General features: G+C 46.4%; 3 protein-coding genes across 5 annotated transcripts in view; all 3 read left to right on the top strand.

Annotated features, from left to right (window-relative positions):
- Rhoa (ras homolog family member A) overlaps positions 1 to 8,673 on the top strand; it is a 31,479-nt gene extending 22,806 nt beyond the window's left edge. For both annotated transcript variants that reach the window (XM_028886979.1, XM_028886981.2), the window contains exons 4-6: positions 3,244 to 3,364; positions 5,727 to 5,857; positions 7,391 to 8,673. In XM_028886979.1, coding sequence (XP_028742812.1) covers positions 3,244 to 3,364; positions 5,727 to 5,857; positions 7,391 to 7,564 — 426 coding nt within the window. In that variant the 3' untranslated portion in view covers positions 7,565 to 8,673. The remainder of the gene's footprint in view (positions 1 to 3,243; positions 3,365 to 5,726; positions 5,858 to 7,390) is intronic.
- Positions 8,674 to 10,034: 1,361 nt separating this feature from the next.
- Positions 10,035 to 11,130, top strand: Gpx1 (glutathione peroxidase 1). Its single transcript, XM_028886978.2, has 2 exons — positions 10,035 to 10,344; positions 10,565 to 11,130. Exons 1-2 carry the CDS (start codon positions 10,099 to 10,101, stop codon positions 10,922 to 10,924), a joined length of 606 nt encoding a protein of 201 aa, XP_028742811.1. The 5' UTR covers positions 10,035 to 10,098; the 3' UTR covers positions 10,925 to 11,130.
- A 7,864-nt stretch (positions 11,131 to 18,994) lies between these two features.
- Usp4 (ubiquitin specific peptidase 4) overlaps positions 18,995 to 23,725 on the top strand; it is a 34,978-nt gene continuing 30,247 nt past the window's right edge. For both annotated transcript variants that reach the window (XM_028886975.1, XM_037207922.1), the window contains exons 1-2: positions 18,995 to 19,177; positions 22,000 to 22,127. In XM_028886975.1, the coding sequence (XP_028742808.1) occupies positions 19,077 to 19,177; positions 22,000 to 22,127 (229 nt within the window). In that variant the 5' untranslated portion in view covers positions 18,995 to 19,076. The remainder of the gene's footprint in view (positions 19,178 to 21,999; positions 22,128 to 23,725) is intronic.

Raw genomic sequence — 23,725 nt, forward strand, 5'->3', positions numbered from 1 at the left:
CTGGTTTCTATATCACTGTTGAACCAGGACTGGCCTTGAATCCCTGATTTGCTAGGCTCCATCTTGTTTATTTCTGAAATGGGGTCTCATATATTCAGGAATGTCCTTCCTCAGCCCACTGCCTGAGATAATTGTACAGGTATGTGCAGTAATACCCAACTAGTTTAGTGTGTTAGATTAGAATACAGAGAATACAAGCTGGGCATGGTAATTTCATGTCTGAAACCCTACAGCGTAAGTTCCAAATCCAGGGGGACTGGAAGATGACAAACTTAAATGCTCTTGGGCAGGTGGTGGCGGCACACATCTTTAATCCAGCACTTGGTAGGCAGAGGCAGGTGGATCTCTGTGAGTTCGAGGCCAGCCTACAGAGTGAGTTCCAGGACAGCCAGTGCTACACAGAGAAACACAATCTAAAAAAGAAAGGAAGGAAGGAAGGAAAGAAATGCTCTTTCAGAGGACCTGAGTTCAGTTATTAGCACCCACATTTGTGTCAGGCACATAGATGATACACACACACACACACACACATCCATACACACATAATATAAAAATGAAGTGGTTTGTTTTTTGTTTTTTGTTTTTTGTTTTTTTCTGGCTTTTCAAGACAGGGTTTCTCTGTGTAGTTTTGGTGCCTGTCCTGGAACTTACTCTGTAGACCAAGCTGGCCTCGAACTCAGAGAGATCCTCATTCCTCTGCCTCCCAAGTGCTGGGATTAAAGGCCACCACTGCCTGGCAAAAATGAGTATTTTTAAGTTGCAGATCCACCTCAGCTAGAGAGTAAGAGGTTGGCCATTAAATAAATAAATGAATAAATACAAAAATACATAAATAGGTGAGTAAATGGAACTGGGGATACAGCTCAGCTGATAGAATGAATACCTTCTGTTCAACCTCCAGCACCACATAAACCAAATGTGGTGGCACACGTTTGTTTCTAATCCTAGTGCTTAGCAGGTAGAGTCAGGAAAACCAGAAGTTTAAGGTCATTCTCAGCTAATAACAAGTTTGAGGCTAGCTTGAAGTATATGAGAACTTACGTCTACAGCAAAACAAAATATAAAGGTTTTCCAATCTAGCACATGGCACACATAATCCCAGCATGAGGCAGGTAGATTGCAAGTTAGAGGCCAGAGTGGGCTGCATAGTAAAACCTTGCCATCTAAAATGAAATAATCCTGGTGGTACAGGCCTGTAGTTGTCAGAAGGTTGGGACAAAGGCCTTCAATCAAGGCCAGCTTGACAACTTAGTGAGACATCTCAGAAAAAAAAAAAATACACGCACATGGAAGACTGGTTATGTAGCTCAATGGTAGAGTACTTGCCTAATATGCCTGAGGCCCAGTGCTGTGGGGACTGTGAGAACCAGTATATTCTTTGAGGGGGACCACCATTGCAGCATATTGCTACCTCAGTCTGCATGGATGCTTGGAAGCAAGTTTTTCTGTGAACCTGATAAGTAGGCTGATTTTGTTTGTTGTTTGTGTCTCGAGACTAGGTTTCTCTGTGTAGCCTGACCGTCCTGGAACTTGCACTGTAGACCAGGCTGGCCCCAAACTCACAGGCTTGCCTCTGCCTCCTGAGGGCTGGGATATAAGGAGTGAGCTACCACCCCCTGGCCAAGAAAACTGGTTTTTGGCAGGTGTCACATATAGTTCCCCATTTGTGATAAACTAGGTGGAAATTTGCTGAGATTTTTTTGACTGACTGCTGTCATATAATACCCTTCTTGTCTGGGATTAGTATAATATAATATATTCACTGATTTGAAGAAAGTATGGTTAGGTTAGTATTTTTGAAGCTCATTTCTCAAAGGCCTAGTGAACATTACTGATTTTGTTACAACATTCTATTTGTATAAAGTAACTGTCAGGTACTGTATTTTTATAACTGTCCACTAAAAAGATAGTTTTGGGGCCAACCATATGATCTCTTTGTATTATCTGAGCCTGGTATCTTAGATTAACCAGGATCTTGTCCATGAGAAATTTATTGACAAGATTGAATATGTGTCTTAGTTGGTAGAGTTTTTGCCTAGCATGCATGAGGCCTTGGATTCTCTTTTAGCACTTTATTAAAAAAAAAGAAATACAAATGAGCACTTTTTACTAAAATCTTTGAGTAATGGTCCATAATTACCTTTCCTGTCCTGTTAACCTTGAACATGACTTACTCAGGAAAGACAGAGTTCTTTATTCAAGAAGAGGCCTCTGAAATAAGGGAGTTTGATCTGAAAAAGTGTATCCATAGGTACTGTGGTTCAGAGTGACTGAATGAGAAAAATTACTCAAAGATTGATTTACTTTCTTGAGTGTCTTCTTTCATAGCATAATGTGGATCTATTAAATACTTTTGTAAAAACTATTTCCTTTAGTGTTTTGAAATTATAATTACATTATTTCTCCCTTCCCTTTCCATCTTCTAAACCTTCCTAATGCTGTGACCCTTAATAGTTCCTCATTGTGTGACCATAAAATTTTGTTGCTGCTTCATAACTGTAATTTTGCTAGTTATGAAACATAATGTAAATATCTGATATGTAAAATATCTAATACATGACCCCTGTAAAAGGGCCAGTTGACCCCCAGGTTGAGACTTGCTGCTCTAAACCCTCCCATATACCCCTTCTTTCTCTTTAAATTCATGACCTCTTTTCGTTGTGCGTGCATGTGTATTTCTAATCACATAAGTACAATGTATTCAGTATGTATAATGCTTTTTTTTGAGACAGGGTTTCTCTGTGTAGCTTTGCGCCTTTCTTGGAACTCACTCTGTAGCCCAAGTTGGCCTCGAACTCACAGAGATCCACCTGCCTCTGCCTCCTAAGTGCTAGGATTAAAGGCGTGCGCCACCACCGCCCGGCCAGTCTGTATAATGTTAACTTTGTTTTTCAGAGCTGACCATTTGGAATTGATAACTAGTTGGTGTGCTCTTTTCTGGGGAAGGCTGCTTGCTTCTCCAGCTCTCAACTGGAGTTGTCCTTAGTTCTTTGTGCCCGGTTTTATAAACTACAGTATTTTATTAACTGGACATTTTGAATTGTAGCACCATTGTTCTGTTCATAAATTTGCTATTTTGATAAAATAATACCCTGTATTTGGATTTGATTCTCAGAAAGATGAATAGCTGTTTTTACTATTTTGGACAGTCTTCTGTTGGAATATATATAGTGAGTGACCCTTTTTTGAAAAATGGGTAGTAATAATAACATTGCACTTCTGTGGTTGTTTTTCTTGTCACAGGTGGAGTTGGCTTTGTGGGACACAGCTGGACAGGAAGATTATGATCGCCTGAGGCCTCTCTCCTATCCAGACACTGATGTTATACTGATGTGTTTCTCCATCGACAGCCCTGATAGTTTAGGTGAGTAGCCTTGCAGGCTGGTTGGTTGTCACTGTCTGTTTAGATGGGAAAGATCTGTTTTTTGTGTCCTTTTGGGTATCAAGTGGATGAAAAACATATATTCTGACATTCTTTCAGAAAATGAATCATGCCAGGTAGTAGTGGCACATGCCTTTAATCATGGCACTTGGGAGGCAGAGGCAGGTGGATCTCTGTGAGTTTGAGGCCAGCCTGGTCTACAGAGTGAGTTCCAGGATACCCAGGGCTACACAGAGAAATCCTGTCTCAAGAAACAAATACAGGGGCTGGAGAGATGGCTCAGAGGTTAGGAGCACCGACTGCTCTTCTAGAGGTCCTGAGTTCAATTCCCAGCAACCACATGGTGGCTCACAACCATCTGTAATGAGATCTGGCGCCCTCTTCTGTATACATAATAAATAAATAAATCTTTAAAAAAAAGAAACAAATACAGGAAAGGAATTATGGTACTCAAGGTTCCTGGAGCCTTGCGATTGGAGCGTGAGCCTGTGGGTTTCATTTCATTCTAGGTCTCTCTTGACCTGTGTGTGTTCACATGGTGGGGGCCAGTGAGGTGGCTCAATAGGTAAAGGGTCATCTGTCACCAAACCTGATGACCTGACTTTGGTCCCCGCACCTTCACAATTAGAGAGGAATGACCCTTGCAAATTGTTATCTGACCTCCACAGATGGACTGGGTAGCGCGTGTGCCCATGCGGTGCACACTAGTAACTGAGTGATAGTAATGAGTGGTAGGGTTTCAAAAGGGTTTTCACACTGCTAACATGAAATCTCAGGGTCTCCCACATGCTTAGAAAGGGCCCTGGCATCCCTTCTAGGTGCAGTGTTGGGTTTAAATGTGTAATTCGGGCCTGGTGAGACTGCACAGAGGGTAGAAGGGTTGCCCCCAGTCTGAGGACCTGAGTTCAATCCCTGGGACTTCAAAATGATAGAAGCAGCCACCTGCAAGTTGTCCTCTGATCTCGACACACAGTGACACAGTGACAGCCTCCACACAGACCAACGCACACATGAGAACTGAATGGAAAAGGTCTCTAATGCAGTGGTAGTATATCTAGGACCAAAATTGGCTGCCTGCCTCTTTTTTTTTTTTTTTTTTTTTTTTTTTGTTTTGGGTTTTTTGAGACAGCTCTGACTATCCTGGAACTCAATTTGTAGACCAGGCTGACTTCTCACAGAGATCCACCTGCCTCTATCTCCTGAGTGCCGAGGTTAAAGGTGTGCCTTGTCACCACACATTGACCATGGCAACTCTTTTAAAAGAAAACATTTAATTGGGCCTGGCTTACAGTTTCAGAGGTTTAGTCCATTATTATTATTATCATGGCAGGAATGAATCATGGCGGTCTGTAGGCAGCATCAGGAGACTGCCATACTAGGCCTAGCTTGAGTATATAAAAGCTCACCTCCCCCGGGATGCACTACTCCAACAAGGCCACACCTCCTGCAGTGCCGCTCCCTATCGGCCAAACATTCAAATCATGAGTCTGTGGGGGCTGTTCTTAATTCAAACCACCCCAGGAATAAGAGCAAGGTAGAAAGAGAACATGACCTTGGCAGCTGTGGCCTTTCTACCAGCAAGGACAGATATGGCCTGTGGTGAACCTCTCTCTGTGGGACAGAATCCAGAGCTCTTATTTGGGTCCTAACCCCCGAGAAGCTTAGCAATACTCTGGGTTTTTTTTTTTTTTTTTTTTTTTTTTTTTTTTTTTTTTGAGATAGGGTCTTTCTGTGTGGCACTGACTTTTAGAACTTGCTCTGTAGACCAGGATGACCTCTGCTACCTGAGTGCTGCTACCCAGCTGATTTTGCCTATGATTTTTGAGATTAATGGATTATTATTATTATTATATGGGGCCCCAATTTTTTTGGTTGTGGTTTGTTTTGTTTTGTTTTTCTGAGACAGTGTTTCTCTGTGTAGTTTTGGTGCCTGCCCTGGATCTCACTCTGTAGACCAGGCTGGCCTCAAACTCACAGAGATCCGCCTGACTCTGCCTCCCAAGTGCTGGGATTGAAGGTGTGTATCACCGCCACCCAGCTAGGGCCCCAAATTTTGTGTGTGTGTGTGTGTGTGTGTGTGTGTGTGTGTGTGTGTGTACGTACGTACATGCCATGACACACATGAAGGTTGGAAGACAATAAGCAAGAGACAGTTGTCTTCTAAACACTTGGGTCCCAGTTGTGGCAAGCACCTTTACCTGCTAAGTGATCTTGCCAGCCTCCAATGTGCTTTCGAAACAACAGTGGAAAAGAAAATGCCCTGATAGTTTAACCTAGGGTTCTTGGAGGTCTTCAAAATGGGATTAGAATTTATTCTCAAATTCTGTACATTTTTTTCTTTCAGAAAACATCCCAGAAAAATGGACTCCTGAAGTCAAGCATTTCTGTCCCAATGTGCCCATCATCCTGGTTGGGAACAAGAAGGATCTTCGGAATGATGAGCACACAAGACGGGAGTTAGCCAAAATGAAGCAGGTATGGTGTGGGGGTAGGAGGATCCGGAGTGAGCAGGGTCTTACATGTGTGGCCTTGGCTGGCCTGGAAGTCGGAGACCTACTTACCTCTCTGCCTCCTGAGGGCTGAGGTTAAAGGCCTGCACCACCACACCTAGCTTTCCTATAGTAGTCTTAAACTTTATCACCCAAAAGAAACCCTCACAAACGATACCGTTTTAGAATCCCAGAAGTCGTTCTGTGCCCACACAGCCCTTCCTGGCTAGGACCTGACCAAGGGGATTCCCTAAGGCTCCTTATTCACTGAGATGGGGTATCTCTTAGGAGTTAGCCCTGCTCCTAAGAAGTGCCACCCTGGAAAGGAACCACCCCAGCAGTAGTTCTGCTTTAGATGCAGACACCTCCTTTCCCTGTCCAGTTGCCAAAGGATCAGGAAAATCTAAAGGTTGTTATTAGTCCAGACAGAAGGTCCAAATTCCATTGTTATAAATAAATCTCAACCTTTCAGATACCAGGTGCTCTAATGTCAGAGCTTCTCTGGTGAAGGAGTGTTAATGTCTTCAACCCACAGAAACGCACTCCTCACCTCAGTGTCATGGCCAGGCACTAGCCATTTGTGGGTGTTTGGGCCCTATAAAGGTAGGTAGGCCGGGCGGTGGTGGCCCACGCCTTTAATCTCGGGAGACAGAGACAGGCAGATCTCTGTGAGTTAGAGGCCAGCCTGGTCTACAAAGCGAGTTCCAGGACAGGTGCAAAACTAGATACAGGCAGTAAGTGCTCTTATTATTATCTAACTTGTTGCTCCCTTGCACTGTACTCAATAAACTATTCTTGGGCTGGGAATACAGCTCAGTGGCTTGCCTAGCACCAATGTATAACAAAACAGGTTACAGCTTGCTCTGGATTCCTTACTCAGTCCCCCAGTTTCTGTGACTTCTCTCTGCCTATAATAAAAGAACAGGTTTAGCCTGGCAGTGGTGGCGTGCATCTTTAATCCCAGCCCTCGGGAGGCAGAGGCAGGAGGATCTCTGAATTTGAGGCCAGCACGGGCTAAAACGTGAGTTCCAGGAAAGGCGCAAAGCTTCACAGAGAAAACCCTGTCTTAAAAAAAAAAAGAGGGCTGGAGAGATGGCTCAGCGGTTAAGAGCACTGCTTGTTCTTCCAGAGGTCCTGAGTTCAATTCCCAGCAACCACATGGTGGCTTAAAACTACCTGTAATGAGATCGGTTACCCTCTTCTGGTCTGCAGATAGAGCACTGTATACATAATAAATAATTAAAAAAAAAAAAAAGAACAGGTTTAATAGACATAGTTTCTGTGTATGCATATAAGTTTGAGAATTTTATAAAACAGCTTAAATCTGGGTTGCTTGAATTTTTTTCAGCCAAGAGTGGTGCCATGTACCTGTAGTTCCAGGTCTTTAGGAGGTTGAGGCAGGTCATCCTCAGCTACATAGTGATACCCTGTCTCAAACAAAACAGTTGGGAAAACAGTCTTAAATGCTGTATATCTCTGTGAGTAAGACTTAGCTCAAACACTCTTCTCTCTCTACCAGGAGCCGGTAAAACCTGAAGAAGGCAGAGATATGGCAAACAGGATTGGCGCTTTTGGGTACATGGAGTGTTCAGCAAAGACCAAAGATGGAGTGAGAGAGGTTTTTGAAATGGCCACGAGAGCTGCTCTGCAAGCCAGACGTGGGAAGAAAAAATCTGGGTGCCTCATTTTGTGAAGCCTTGTGCAAGCACAGCCCTCATGCGGTTAATTTTGAAGTGCTGTTTATTAATCTTAGTGTATGATTACTGGCCTTTTCATTTATCTATAATTTACCTAAGATTACAAATCAGAAGTCATCTTGCTACCAGTATTTAGAAGCCAGCTATGATTATTAATGATGTCCGACCTGTCTGCCCAGCCAGGGTCTTTCTGACACTGCTCTAACAGCCCTCTCTGCTCTCCACCTGACACCAGGCGCTAAGGCAAAGAATTTCTTAACTTCTTGCTTCTTTCTAGAAAGAAACAGTTGGTAACTTTTGTGAATTAGGCTGTAACTACTTTATAACTAACATGTCCTGCCTCTCATCTGTCAGCTGCAAGGACCTCTGGTGAGTCACTACTTCAGAGCTTTCCTCCTTAACAGATCCATTGGCAGAGCTCTGGGGAAGGCATCCAGTTTTTTGAAAACTTGCTAGGCCAGAAAGGCCCAAGTCCACGCAGCTGTGGCAGAGTTACAGTTCTGTGGTCTCATGTTAGTTACCTTATAGTTACTGTGTAATTAGTGCCACTTAATGTATGTTACCAAAAATAAATATATCTACCCCAGACTAGATGTAGTATTTTTTGTATAATTGGATTTCCTAATACTGATATTTGTCATTCCCACAGAAAGTGTATTGTTGTTTTTTTTTTTTTTTCTTTCTTTTTTTTTTTTTTTTTAAGAAAGTGTATTTGGAAATAAAGTCAGATGGAAATTTCATTTTTTAAATTCCCATTTTTTCACTCTCTCTAATAAAATATGGCCATATCTTCCCTATTCAACCCTATATATCATCCCAGTACCCCTTTCCAGACTGGACTAAGTAAATAGGACTTTGGTTTCACGCCTGAGGCAGTTACTCCTTGGAGGTGGCATGGCCTTTCTCACCTGGACTGCAGGGTCTGGCTCTCTAAGTCACAGTGCTCCTTTATCCACACTGTATCCAAGGTGCCTCCAGAGGAGCCACCAGTTCTTAAGGGTGGCAAGGGAGGTTTTCTCTTTCTCTCCAGCTGACTAAACTTTTTTTCTGTACCAGTTAATTTTTCCAACTAATAGAATAAAGGCAGTTTTCTAAACTTCCTGTATCCTGGTGTGTGTTTTGCTTTCAACTGGGCTGGGGGCAGGAAGATGGGAAGACAGCCTCACTGGCCACCTCTCCCTGGAGAGTTCCTTGCGTCACACCAGCGCCTTCCATTCTCACACTCACTAGCCTGGCTCCTCCCAAGAACATAAAATGACTATCCTGTACACATTCGAATCTAAACAGGAGTGGAATGCCCCGTAGTGAGATGAAGGAGGGACCTGGGGGCAGAAAAATAGGACCACCAGAGGCACTGATGTTAAGAGTGCTCTTTTGCAGGGTACTGAGAAGGACTGCCTTGGAACTGAATGCCTCTCTTGTCTAGCCTCCAGTTTACTCTCTCTGAAACAGCCACAAGAACTCACCCTGACAGCCAGGCATCAGTGCTATTAAAAACACTACACAGCTGGGCAGTGATGGCGCACACCTTTAATCCCAGCACTTGGGAAGCAGAGGCAGGCAGATAGACCTCTGCGAGTTCGACATCAACCTGGTCTACAGGGCTAGCTCCAGGACAAGAAGATTACATAGAAAAACACTGTCTTGAAAAAGCAAACACCACAGAGCCAGGCCTCGTGGTACACGCCTTAGTTCTTTAGTCCCAGCACACAGGAGGCCAGCCTGGTCTACAGATCGAGTTCCAAGACAGCCAAGGTGACAGAGAAACCCTGTCTCCAGGTCCCTTTACCCCCTACAAAAAGCATTACACATGCCTTTAATCCCTGCATTTGGGAGGCAGAAGCAGGTGGATTTCTGAGTTCTAGGCCAGCTTTTTCTGGTTTTAAAGCTGTACAACTTTTGGGCGAGAAATGGCTCAGCAGTCTTAAGAGCACTGACTGCTCTTCTAGAGAACTCAGGCTTGATTCCTAGCACCCACATGGCAGCTCAGAACTGTCTGTAACTCCAGGATCCAACACCCTCACACCGACATACATGCAGGTGAAACACCAATGCACATTTAAAAAAAAACAAAAAGCACCCCAACCCTGTACCACCTCATGACTGGAAGGGTAAAGTTGCACAATCTAAGGGAGGAGCTGTGCATGAGCTGCTTCAGCTGCTGATACAGCGGCCAGCTTCCTAGGTGGGACCCTAGACTAATTAAGAAACCGTCCAGAAGTCAGCCAGAGCTGGAGGCTCCCGGCCTCGGCGGGAGCCTAGGCGGCTGCCTCAAAATTAGTGATACATTGCCTGAGCTAGACCAGACATGCCCAAGGCTGCCAGGCGCTTCAGCCCGGCCGCACCCTCTGGCCTGTTCTTAGCTGGGGGAGGGTAGAGGCCGGATGAGGCGGAACCCTGGGACCTAGAGCGGGCTGTGGGCCGGAAAAAGCAGGTGCCACGTGACCCCAGCATCAACCAGTTAAAGGGAGGTGCTGGACTCAGACCGCGCTAGTCTGGATTCTGTTTTGAGTTCCGACACCCTTGCAGTATGTGTGCAGCTCGGGTCTCCGCGGCGGCTCAGGCCACCGTGTATGCCTTTTCCGCGCGCCCGCTGGCGGGCGGGGAGCCTGTGAGCCTGGGCTCCCTGCGGGGCAAGGTGCTGCTCATCGAGAATGTCGCGTCCCTCTGAGGCACAACGACCCGGGACTACACCGAGATGAACGATCTGCAGAAACGCCTCGGGCCTCGTGGCCTGATGGTGCTCGGTTTCCCGTGCAATCAGTTCGGACATCAGGTGTGCGGGCAGGGTCGGGGGGACATGGGCCCAAGGCTCCCAGAGGCGGGACACCCGCTCACTTTCCCTCTGGTGCTGGTAGCAGTTGGAATTCAGGCCTGTCCTGGGGGTTATGTAAGGAGGGCAACTTCCTGGTGACTCAATGGGAAACTCCTGGTTTGCAGTTAGAAGGTCCGTGTTTTCTGACATCCTAAGCCATAAATGCCTTTGTTCCCCCTAGGAGAATGCCAAGAACGAAGAGATTCTGAATTCCCTCAAGTATATCCGACCCGGTGGGGGGTTCGAACCCAACTTTACATTGTTCGAGAAGTGTGAGGTGAATGGTGAGAAGGCCCACCCGCTCTTTACTTTCCTGCGGGAGTCCTTGCCAGCACCCAGTGACGAGCCCACTGCGCTCATGACCGACCCCAAGTACATCATTTGGTCTCCGGTGTGCCGCAACGACATTGCCTGGAACTTTGAGAAGTTCCTGGTGGGCCCCGACGGTGTTCCAGTGCGCAGATACAGCCGCCGCTTTCGCACCATCGACATCGAACCTGACATAGAAGCCCTGCTGGCCCAGCAGCCCAGCAGCTCCTAAGGTGTTCCTGGCATCCGGGTTTGGTGATCACTGGCTGCACTCTGAGGGGAGTTCTTCCATGATGGTGTTATCTCTAAATATGCATGGAGAAACACCTGATTTCCCGGGAAATCCCCTCGGATGGGCGCTGGTCTTGTCCATCCCCGCTGCCTTTCTGCCTAAACAAAGGTGATTTTCACCACTAATAAAGAGCTGAATGTCAAGAACTGTATGTGTCCTTTGTCAATGCCACCTTTTTGTATAACCTCATTGTCAGGGATAAGGACTTAGTCCCTGAGTCTCAACTTCCCTTTTGACTGCATCTTGTGCTTTTCTTTCTCCCTGGACCAGGCCATGCTTAAGGGTGGTGCCGAGTCCCTGTTACAGCGGAGTCCTTACTCCAGAAAGAGGAAGGCAGCCGGCTAGGGCTGTCTAATGGTTAGGGCCGCCCCAACACCAAGAGTCAACTTCTCCTTTCTGAGTTTTGTTGGATTCGGAAATGACCATGTGCCCCTCGTTACCTTAAGACTCAAATCAGGGGTTGGGGATTTAGCTCAATGGTAAAGAGTGCAAGTGAAAAGACCCTGGGTTCGGCCCTCAGCTCTGGGAGAAAAACCAAAAATGAAAAAAACCTCTAGAGTCTAGATCTTTGCCCAAGTGTTAGGACCCACGAGTCTGTTTCGCACAGCTACCGCAGCCTTGTAGAATGTTTCCAGCTTTCTCCTGTCTTTCTATACTGCTGCCCAGGGCTTCTAAGTTCTGCTGGGTGCTGATGGATTCAGAGTGAAGAAAGGTGGTGAGCGTACCCACAGTGGGGAGGAAGATTTGAGACCAACCTGGACTATTGGGGGGGGGGGTTGACAACGCATGCGGAGTTTACACTGTACTGTTTACTATGGAGATGTAGTACTTAGCACTGGGGTGCACTTCCACATTTAGGCCTAGAATAGGACTTATCTGGAAGACCGGCTGTTCCTCAGGTCCCACCCCTTTATTATCTCAAGACACACCTGGAGCTGTTTCTTATCACAGCCTCCTAGGGACTCTGCAGTGACCAAGTTCAGCTTTTTCTTGGGACCATGAACCCAGAGATTTGTGGGCAGTATCAAGTAATCTGCAGTGTGGGCCAGAAGTTATTGCCACCCTGGTATGTGTGCCTAACTGGTGGCTTTAAGGGCCTTCCTACACCTGAACCAACTAAAAAAATCTCCCCTGGTTCTAAAGAAATGTGTGTATGCATTTAGGCAGGGAAAGCCTCATACCTACTACACAATGTTCTCACCACTGAGCCATATTCCCAGCCCTTTTTGTTTTAAGACTATGTAGCCCAAGGTGACCCCCAACTCCCAGCAATTCTGGTTCTGTCTCCTGAGTGCTAGATTATTGACTGCCACGTGTCTGGCTGGCCTGTAACACCTTCCTCCTGAACTCCACCAAATGCTGGGATTACAGGTGAGAACCACTGCGTCCATGGGTGGTCTACTTCTGTTTCTTTTGTTCTCAAACCCTGATGGATTTGTCTGCCCATTTCCTAAATCCTGGGATTATGGACATGTACCATCATGCCTAGTACACACAAAAATATACACACTTTTTTTTTAAAAAACACTTTCTGTAGCCCTGGCTGTCCTAGAACTCATTCTATAGATCAAGCCAGCCTCAGACCCACAGACTCCTGCTCCTGAGCACTGGGATTAAAGGAGACTTTTTAAAACAATTTTTAAAACATGTTCTAATGTTTTAAATATGTTTTTAACATGTTCTACAGCCCTCCAAAGCTACTTAACTGGAAAGTCTGCTCTTCTCAGAGATCTCTCATTCAGACTGGAGAATAGGTTTTCCACTCTCTCCTTTCCCTTACGAGACCAGTATGCTGAACCAGTCTCCCCTAAGGGATGGGAGCCCAGGAACTTGAAGGTTTCAACCTCTTCCCTCAGGCTGGGTGGTGACTCACCCTCCCTCACCCACTGTTTTCCCTCTTAGTTAATGACTTGGGCTGCCAGGACAGGGAAGTTCTAACCTCCCAACATGGCTGATCCTGGGTGGGAGCATTCTTCCTCAGACACCAGGCAGCATTCTCACTCAAAGGAAACTCTTTTTCCACCCCGTCTTCAGAGACAATCAGAATACTGCCCATTACCACTTCAGTGTTTTTCCAAGCAGTCAAACACTTCCCCTCCACACACACACACACACACACACACACACACACACACACTCCACCCTGGAACTGCTTCTAGCCTTGCCCGGTGCCCGCCAAATCTCCTGATTCAGCAGTTGAAAGAATTGCGGGAGCTCTGGGAGGACCCTGACCTCTGGACCTCTGGACAAGACTGCAGGGCACTGTTTGCTCTGGAAACTCGAAGCAGCAGCATTAGGTCACAGACCTTCTGAGAAGCCAGTGGGCCCTGTGGTTACTTAACCAGGTTCAGAAACTTCCATTTCAGCAATTCTAGCAAAAGCGCTGCTTTCATTTGTCTGCTAAAATGACAAACTGATCAAACGAGGTCAGATACTTCTGGTAAAATTAATCTTTGCTCAAATGTCTTCTATCTCAATGTAGTTCCCCAAACAACAAATTCCTCATTTTTATAAAAGTGAGGTTCTCCCTCTCTATTGGTTCTGGGGACATGCCCTACTTCCTTAAAACTACCATAAATGGTGTAGGAGAAAACACTAAAAAAAGAAGAGAGAAGTTGCCACCCTCTAACGTAGGTTCTAAACTAATGTCACCAATGGCTTTCTCTTTCCATAAATAACAAGATTAATGGTAATGTTTTGCAATTCAAAACATTTTAAAGTCTTTCATTCTGTGGTACTAGAGATGGAGCCCAGGACTTTGTGTATACTAGAGAAGTACTACTCTGCCACTGAGCTATATCCCAGGCTCTTTTTTTTGGGGGGTGGGGGGTGGGGGGTTTGTTTTTGTTTTCCGAGACAGGGTTTCTCTGTGTAGCTTTGCGCCTTTCCTGGACCTCACTCTGTAGACCAGGCTGGTTTCGAACTCACAAAGATCTGTCTGCCTCTGCCTCCCGAGTGCTGGGATTAAAGGCGTGTGCCTCCGCCGCCGCCGCTGCCACCACCACCACCACCCTGCTCTTTTTTTTTTTTTTTTTAAATATTTATTTATTTATTTTATGTATGTGAGTGCTCTATCTGCATGTACATCTTTATATGCCAGAAGAGGATATCAGATCTCATTATAGATAGATGGTTGTGAGCCACCTTGTGAGTGCTGGGAATTGAACTCAGGTCCTCTGGAAGAACAGCCAGTGCTCTTAACCACTGAGCCACTTCTCCAGCCCTGTTTTTTGTTTTTGTTTTTGTTTTTTTTTGAGACAGGGTTTCTCTGTGTAGTTTTGGTTCCTGTCCTGGATCTTGCTCTGTAGACCAGGCTGGCCTCGAACTCACAGAGATCAGCCTGGCTCTGCCTCCCAAGTGCCGGGATTAAAGGTGTGCCCCACCACTGCCTGGCTATCCCAGGTTCTTTTTTCACTCTTTTTGTTTTGTTCTTTGAGACGGGGTCCCATTCTGTAACACAGGCTAGCCTGAGACCTTCTATATAGCTCAGGATGGATTTGAACTGACAATCCTCTTGCCTAGCTTCACAAATAACTGGTATGATAGGCATGTATACATATTCAGATTCATTACTTGTATATGTGTGGTAGTGGGGATTGAATGCAGGGACTTCAGTATGTTTGGCACTGTACTAGAACCAAATCTTCAGCTTTTTGAGACAGGACCTTTTTAAATTGCCCAGGTCGGCCTTGATTGAATTCACTCTGTAGTTCAGTTTGGCCTTGAACTTTTAGCTTCCTGAGTATTGAGTATCACAGTCCCAGTTCTAACATTCTCAATGCACTTTATTTTTTGTTTTAAAGAGGATTTATTTTTATGTTTAAGAGTGAGATTTAATGTCCAGCGGTGGTGGCGCATACCTTTAATCCCAGCACTCGGGAGGCAGAGCCAGGCAGATCTCTGTGAGTTCGAGGCCAGCCTGGGCTACAGAGCGAGATCCAGGAAAGGCACAAAGCTACACAGAGAAACCCTGTCTCGAAAAACCAAAAAAAAAAAAAAAAAAAAAAAAAAAAAAAAAAAAGAGAGAGAGAGATTTATTTTATTTATGTGCATGAGTATTTTGTCTGGATGCATGAGCATGCCTGGTGTCCATGGAGGTCAGAAGACAGTTCTGGATCCCTTGGACTGTAGTTATCGACAATTATGAGCCTTCACAAGGGTGGTGGGAATCAAAACCAGGTCCTCCTCAAAAGCAGGTGCTCTTAACAGCTGAGCCGCCTCTCCAGCCTCTCCCCTTCAAAGAACTATTATAGAAGGAACTCCCAGGTTGGCTTCCCAAACAGAGTAGAGAACTATCAGGCTGTCTTACATTAATTTATACTTTTATTTTTGTTGAGACAGGATCCCCTGGAACCCAGACTGCCCTCTGGCTTGCTCTGTACCATTAACTTCTAATCCTTCCGCCTCCACTTCATCAATAGTGGGATTACAGGCTACATTGTTACTTTTTTCTTTTCTTTTTTTGTTACATTTTATTTAGTTATTATGTGTGTACGCGCTCTTCTCTTTCCCCGTGTGGGTTTCAGGAATCAAGCTCTGGTCGTCAGGCTTGTGGCAGGCACCTTTCCTCACCGAGCTATCTCATTGCCTCTCCCATTGAATTAGTTACATTTATTCATTTTGTGTGTGTAGGCCAGAAGAAGACTGTCTCTGTCAGCTGGGAGTCAGTCCTCTCCTGGCACGATGGGAATCCCCAAGACGGACCTCATGTCACCAAGCTTGGCAGCAGATGAGCAGCACCTTTCAGACCCTTGGCTCCCCCCCCCTTTTCAAGATCTTACTGTGCAGTCACACTGGTCTGGAATGTGAGATCCTTCAGCCTCAACTTCCTTCCGTGTAAGGTGGGATAACAGACTGGCATGGGACAGCACTCTTAGCTTCAAGGTTGTTTCAAGTACACATTTAACTTTTCCCAACATCTCTTTTATAAGTCTAGGACAGATGTCCCATGCAGAGTAAATTATGTCAATTAGCTAAAATTCAACATTAAAAACAGTTAATGTTCTCACTTTCACTGAACAGTTGCCCTTTTTCCATTCCAACACTAATCAGTTTCCTCTCCCAAAGCCACAATAATGGGCTCCTAATGGGTCTGCGTCCTGGATGCATCTCTGCTGTGAGACGCCCTCAGGCATTTCACTTTGCTCCAAAGCCGCCAATGCGTGCCTGCCATTAAGGCAAGCCTCAGGCCCCACTGGCTTCCTTTCTGGTTTTCGATCTCATTAAGGTCTTTTAATAGTCAGTGCTGTCCCTTGGGCCAATCTCCACTCTTTGATCCTGAACTGCATCTATCAGAAAGATCCTCTCATAGCTGTGCTTCCTTCCAGCAGTTCCTTGGGGACCATACTCAAATGCTACCAAGTCAAAGTCATCTTTTTTTTACATTGTCTGGCTTTCCTACAGCCTGTGGTTTACACCGTTTAAAGACTCCCATCACACAATTTCCCACGGGAGTGGTTTATGAAAGACCTTTTGTTTTGCTACTTTTTTTTTTTGTTTTTGTTTTTCAAGACAGGGTTTCTCTGTGTAGCTTTGCGCCTTTCCTGGAACTCACTTGGTAGCCCAGGTTGGCCTTGAACTCACAGAGATCCGCCTGGCTCTGCCTCCCGAGTGCTGGGGTTAAAGGCATGCGCCACCACCGCCTGGCTTGTTTTGCTACTTTTATTTATTTTTTTGTAAGATTTATTTTTTATTCAAGTATGTGGGGGGTGGGGTGGGGGGGTGTATGTGTGTGTCTGCTACTTCTGTGTAGCTGCCCACGGGTGCCAGAGGGGAACATCAGATCCTCTGGTGCTGTAGTTACAGGCGGTTATGAGATATTTGACTTGGGAATCTGGGTCCTCTGGGAGGGCAAAAGTACTCTACCCTGAGGTGTCTTTCCACCCCTTGCTCGGAGACAAGGTCTTATCAATGTGGAGGGGCCCCAAAACAGCTTGTCCATACAGCAGCCATTATAGGCTCAAGGGCCTAGACACAGCTTCTGTGACAGGCTTACTGGCAAGCAACACCCAGATCCAGGAAAAGCCTGAAGCTGATACCACCCAGGGATCCACCCAGGGATGAGGAAATACCTGACATCCCAAACATTCCAACCATTAGATAAAGTGGCTATATGTCCTTGAGCCTAGCACACACCTATTTTTGTTTTATAGATACCCCTAGACAGTTGTCAGCCAATCAGGGTCCTGAACCCTGGAAATTCCCTCACCTCAACCTCTGCTATGGTTAAAAACCCCACCCTACCTAAGCTCAGGGCTCTCTGCTCTCACTGCTGCATAGGACAGAGAGACCAAGCTCAGAGCTTGAAGAGAATAAAGGCTCTTTGCTTTTACATACGGGTGGTCTTTTGGGGGGGTCCCTGAGATCTGGTCATAACAATCAACAGTACAGGAGAGACATAGCCCCAAAACACGAGGCCTGAGGAGTTCCCTTTTTCTCTGGGAAACTCCACTGATGTAAGCTGGATCCTATACCACAGGAAACAATTTCAAGCCAAGCCAGAGTGAATCAAAGTTAGTGAACGTACAAGGTTTCACACACGGGCTGATGAGACGTGGGTAACAGAGAAGCCAGGGATTGCTCGTAGCACTCCTGTTAGTCAGCTCAGAACCGTCTGTAACTCTACTTCTGGGCCCTAGAATCTAGGGGATACAATGCCCTCTAGCCTAGGAGGGAACCTGCATGCAGGTGGAACACATACACTTATGCCGGGGCGCACACACTTACACATAACATAAATAGATCTTTTTAAAAAGATCTGTATTTTAACAGATTGTAGGAAAGTAAGGGAATTGGGTGTTTTTTGTTTTTTGAGGGCTGCTAGGAACCAAGGGCCTGCACATGCTTGCCTGTGGTTCTCCTGCTGAGCCCCGCCTACGCCCATCCCCAAGAATTGTCTTATTTTCCTTAGTGTTCAAGACAGGATTTGCCCGAGAAGTGGAGTCTCAGCAGCTTACCTGACCTCCTCCTTGATGGAGGCCTACTTTTTCCTCCAGAAGACCAGTGCTTCTAAACCTGTGCAGAAGCCATTGGAGAAAGGTTTTCAGGACACACAATCTTTGTTCCAGGGAAAAATTAAAATGCCCAGACCTCATCCCTTCCTCAGTTGCTATCAGCCCTCTGGCTGCCACTCTCCTTGGACATGGAGGACTGACAGGATTCTGGCGACGAGGTTGCTTAGGACAACTTTGTTTTTTGAGACAGGGTCTAATTCTGACTATTTATTTATTTATTGCCAGGTGTGGTGGTTTACATCTTTACTCTCAGCACTCTGGAGGCGGAGGCAGATTGGATCTGGGTTCGAGACCAGCCTGGTATATATAGGGAGTTCCAGGGCAGCCAGGACTACAAGAGACCATGTCTCAAACAGACAAGTTTCACAGTTGTATGACTGTGAACTCATGCCACAGTGCCTGTGTCGGGAACAAAGGACAATTTTAAGGAGCCAATTCTCTTCTTCCACCTTTACATGGCTTCAGGAGATCAAACCTAGTCTTCAAGCTTGCATGGCAAGCACTACCCACAGGGCCATCTCGCCGGCCCTTGTTTGAGACAATTGTTAATGGCTGGACCACACCGGACATTCCAGACCCCAATGTGTCTGTGCACCTGGTTACAGCGGCTGCCGAGGCAGGAGATTCAATCTCGCATTTGGGCGGTCTTGCTGAAAGCGGAATGGCACCGAGTGGACCAAGAAGAGCCAGTGGCGGGCTTCTCGCACTCAGATTGAGCACCAGGATAACCCCACAGACCAGGATGGCGCGAGGGCCTGAGGGGCCGAGGGCCGGCCTGTAGCCAGACCTCTGGACATCGTCGCAGCGCTGCGGGCGTTCTTCCCGAAGAAGGCGCGCGTACGCGGGTGGCTGCGGCCTCCGCCTCCGGGCGTCCAGCCCCCTTCCGTCCGATCCAGCTCCTGGGGGTGGGGTGGGGTGTGGGGGTGGGGACAGCTCGTGGGGGCGGGGAGAAGAGGCGGAAGCTGACGGCGGCACCGGGCGCGCGCACGTGCGTGCTTACGTGCATGCGTGGGCGCGGCCCACAGCACGCCGTGCGCTAGGCGGATGTCCGGGCCGGCTGGGCCGGGGCGGCGGACGAGATGGCGGAAGGCCGAGGCAGCCGTGAGCGACCGGATGTGGAGACCCAGAAGACGGAGCTCGGAGCCTTGATGGGGACCACGCTCCAACGTGGGGCGCAGTGGTGAGCGTCCGGGCTGCCCTTCCACCGCGCAGAGACCCGGGCCGGGTGGCTGGCCCTCGGGCCGGGCCCCTCTCCCCAGCTTTAGGTCGAGGCTGGCCGGGGGCGGTGCCGGGAGTCTCTGAGAGAGTAGCTTGACAGCGGCCGCTCGTGAAAGAAACCCCGAGATCAGCTGGGGCACAGCGCTGACAGCTCTGGGGTGTGTCTTGGCCCACTGGTACTCCCAAGGGTCTTGGGCCGGCGGGGACAGGGGATGTAGAATGTGGGAAAAGGGGAGTGCTCGGGTCGCCGGGGGCGGGAAGAGGAGAGGGGAGAGCACTTAACTACCCAAGACTGGGGCACTTGATGGTGACCTTGGGGGAAGGTGTCCATACCTTACAGACCTCGGTTCCTTAACAATTAAAACCAGGGTAGCAATTTGTGGCTTATGGCGCTCAGGGGGTTGAGAGAAGATCAGAAGTAGATACTTTGTAACTTGTGAAGTACGGAACAGATTCAAGGCCAGAAGCTGAATAAATAAATGTCTCCGGACCCAGATTGTCAGACGTCAGGAACAATTGTGGCAGTAGTTAGTTCTAGGAGTGGGAGAGGAGCAGAACTTGAATCCGGGAGGAGCAAAATAGATTGAAAGTTCCAAGATTTTGCCAGGCGTGGTGGCAGATGCTTTGCTGTTTTGCAGGGGCAGAGGCTGGAGGATTGCTACAGTTTGCACAGTGAGCATGACCCCTCCAAAAAAAAAAAAAAAAAAGGTCCAGGATTCAGAAGAGCGATTCAATAGATTGTTTACTAGGAGGGGTAGTACTCACCAGTAGTGGAGAAATGCCTGTCGTGCTACTGTGTAGGAGTCGAAAACACTAGTAGGTTTTCCACTGATTGTGACCACTCTGAGGACTGAAGAAGAGATATAAATTGTGTGTATGTGGGGAGGATGCCTTTCAGCTATAGTTCTACGGTGTTTAGATTGAGCTAGTGAAAAGACAGACAAATAGAGGTACTTTAGAAATTATTCCGCAAGGGATGACACATTTAAGAATACTCAGATTGGTGTGGAAGTACATGCTTGTAATCTTAGCACTAGAGAGGTGTACTGCTGTCAAGTTTCAGGGCCAGCCTGAGTGACATAGTAAGGCTCTGCCTAAAATAAATAAACAAACAAATGAATGAAGGCATTGTCGAGAATGTACTTAATAACTTAGTAAGCATAATTTTACTTCTAGAAAGAGTCCATATTAAATGATTGTTCATTGGCTGGAGAGATAGCTCAGCAGTTAAGAACTCATATTGTTCTTGGAGAGAACCTGGGTTTGAATCCCAGCACCCATGTTGGGTGGCTCCCGGCTGTCTATAACTCAAGTTCTAGGATATCTGGCTCCCCTGGCCTCCGTGGGCACCTGTATCATGCACAGACACAAGTGTATAATTCAAAGTAAAATCCTAACTAGGCATAGTAGCATACAGCTTTAATCCCAGCAATTGGGAGGCAGAGGCAGGTGAATCTCTATGAGTTCAAGACGATATGGGGCTACATACTGAGACCCAATCTCCAAAATTAAATTTAAAAATCTTTCAGAAATTGTTTGAGACACTATGTGGCCCTTGCTGGTTTAGAACTTGAAATGTATTCCAGGCTAGCCTCAAACTTACAGTCAGGCTTCTACTGCCTCCTGTGTGATGGCATTCTAGATGAGTGATACCACACCGGGCTTTATGTTGGATAAGTGTGATTGGGTGTATGTATGGCACACCCTATGCACGCAGGTGCCTGTGCAGACTAGAAGAGGGTATTGGACTTCCTGGAGCTAGAGGTGTGCACTACCATGGGTGCTGGGATCCAAACTTGAGTCCTCTGGCAGAGCACCAAGCTCTCTTAATCTCTAAGTTCTCTCTCCTCTCTCCTCTCTTCTCTCTCTCTCTCTCTCTCTCTCTCTCTCTCTCTCTCTCTCTCTCTCTCTCTCTCTCTCGACAGGGTTTCTCTGTGTAGTTTTGGTGCCTGTCCTGGATCTTGCTCTGTAGACCAGGCTGGCCTCGAACTCACAGAGATCCACCTGGCTCTTCCTCCCGAGTGCTGGGATTAAAGGTGTACGCCACCACTGTCCAGCCTAAGTTATCTTTCTAGTACCTTTTTTGTTTTTTTTCAGACAGGGTCTCATTATGTAGTCTTGGTTGGTTGGGGTCTGGAATTCACTATGTAAACCAAACTGGCCTGGAATTTGTAGAGATCCAAAAGCCTCTGCCTCCCGAGTGCTTGCACCTAAAGGTGTACACCACCATGTCTTGCTTTGTTTTGTTTTTTTACAGATATGGTCTCTTGTAGCTAAGTGACCTCAAACTTACTATGCAGTAGAGACAGACATTTCTGCCTTCACCTTCCAAATGCTGGAATCACAGATATGGGCCACCACAGCTAATGCCTTTACTTACTCTTTTAGCAATCATTTCTTTAAGTGAATATCTGGCCTAGACTAGGCCTTCTCTGCCATATGGGGCTGACATCTGGTCCTGATGTTAAGAGTGTGATTTTTAGCCAGGTGGTGGTGGCTCATGCCTTTAATCCCAGCACTCAGCACTCAGGAGGCAGAGGCAGGTTGGATCTCTGTTTTTGAGGCTAGCCTGGTCTTTAGAGGAAGTTCTAGGACAGTCGGGACTATACAGAGAAACCCTGTCTCAAAAAAAAGTGTGATTTTAGTGGGAATTACCTTGGTGAAAAGACCATAAAAAGTTAAGAGTAGGCGTCCAGAGAACAAAATTGAAGGAGAGACGCAGAAACAGAGAACTTTGTCTTTTGGCTATATTTTATATGAAACTGTTGTTTTGTTTCTCTCTAGGTATCTTATTGACAGCCGGTGGTTCAAGCAGTGGAAGAAGTATGTGGGCTTTGATAGCTGGGATATGTACAATGTGGGGGAACATAATCTGTTTCCTGGACCCATTGACAACTCTGGACTCTTTTCAGGTGCAGTATCCTAAGTTTTCTAGCTGTGTGTTCACATGGGCCATGGCCTGAGGTGGTGTGTATCTATACTGTGGACACTGTGAATTTATAATTCTCATAATGTGAAGAGATGGAAATGCTTGTTTACATCTGTAGTAGAAGTCTTTGCAGAGTCTTACGGAGAAGCACTTTTTCCCTAAATAACCACTTCTAACAGTAAGAGCACGCTTTATGTCTCACTGTTCTGTTGCTGTGACGGACACTAGACCAAGGCTGCTTATAAAAGGAGTCATTTAACTGGGGGCTTACAGTTTCATGATCATCATGGTGGAAGGTGTGCTGCAGAAGGAGCTGAGAGCTTTACATCCTGATCAGCAAGTAGAGAGAGAGACTGGGTCAGATGTGGGTTTTTGAAACCTCAGAGCCGCCCCTCAGTGACACATCTCCTCCAGCAAGGTCGCACCTCCTAATCCTTCCCAAATAGTGCTACTATCCAGGGACCAAAGATTCAAACATCTGAGCCTATAGGGCCCATTCTCTTCAACTGCCATACTGTGTAACATTTAAACTTTTTTTTTACATTTTTGCTTTATTTTTATTGTATGTGTGCACACATATATGATATGTATGTGTAGGTGAGACACAGTGTATACTAAGGCCAGAGGACAGCTTTATGCAGTTGGGTTTTTAGGCAAACAAAGCTAAAGATATCTTGCCTGCCCGCTTGGTAATGTTTTGCTTTTATCTTCCTTCCTCCCTCCCTCCCTCCCTCCCTCCCTCCTCCCTCCTCCCTCCCTCCTCTCTCTCTCTCTCTTTCTTTCTTTCTTTCTTTCTTTCTTTCTTTCTTTTAATTAATCAATCAGTTAATTAATTTTTGAGACAAGGTTTCTCTGTGTAATAGTCCTGGCTGTCCTGGAATACTCTTTGTAGACCAGGCTGGCCTTGAAATCACAGAGATCCACCTGCCTCTGCCTCCTGAGTGCTGGGATTAAAGGCATACGCCACCACCGCCCGGCCTGTTGTTGGGTTTTGTTTGTTTGTTTGTTTTTTGAGACAGGTTCTCTCTACATCCTGGAATTCACTCTGTAGACCAAGCTAGCCTTGAATTCACAGATTCTGCCTGCTTCTGTCTCCTGATTACTGGGATTAAATGTGTGTGTCACCACGCTAAGCTGTATCCACAAATTTTTGGTATTTGTGAAGCAGATCAAATTGTATGTATATTAAAGGTCATCAAGCATCTCTGTGCTGTGTTTGTCATGGAAATAGTGTAAGGAGAGGTGGAAAGTCAGAGTTGTGACCTTTGACCTCGTCATAGTCTATTAAGTGTAGCAAAAGTGATGCATGGTTTATTTCTGTGACTGCTTGGAGGTCGCATGGTTAGCTTTTCCAGATGATCTTTCACCTGTGTCCAGAATCTTCAGAAGACAGGCAGGCAGGTAGGTAGCTATGATAACTTATACATATATCTGGTATCAACCTGGTTTTGTTCTTTGTATTTTTACATTTGTTTGCGTGCGTGTGCGCTTGCTTGCTTGCTTGCTTATGGAAGTTGGTTCTTTCCTCCTACCATGTGGGTTCAGGGGACTGACTCATGTCCTCAGGCTTGGCAGCAAATG

Source organism: Peromyscus leucopus, chromosome 7, assembly GCF_004664715.2.
Source record: "Peromyscus leucopus breed LL Stock chromosome 7, UCI_PerLeu_2.1, whole genome shotgun sequence".
In the NCBI taxonomy this organism is placed as follows: Eukaryota; Metazoa; Chordata; class Mammalia; order Rodentia; family Cricetidae; genus Peromyscus; species Peromyscus leucopus.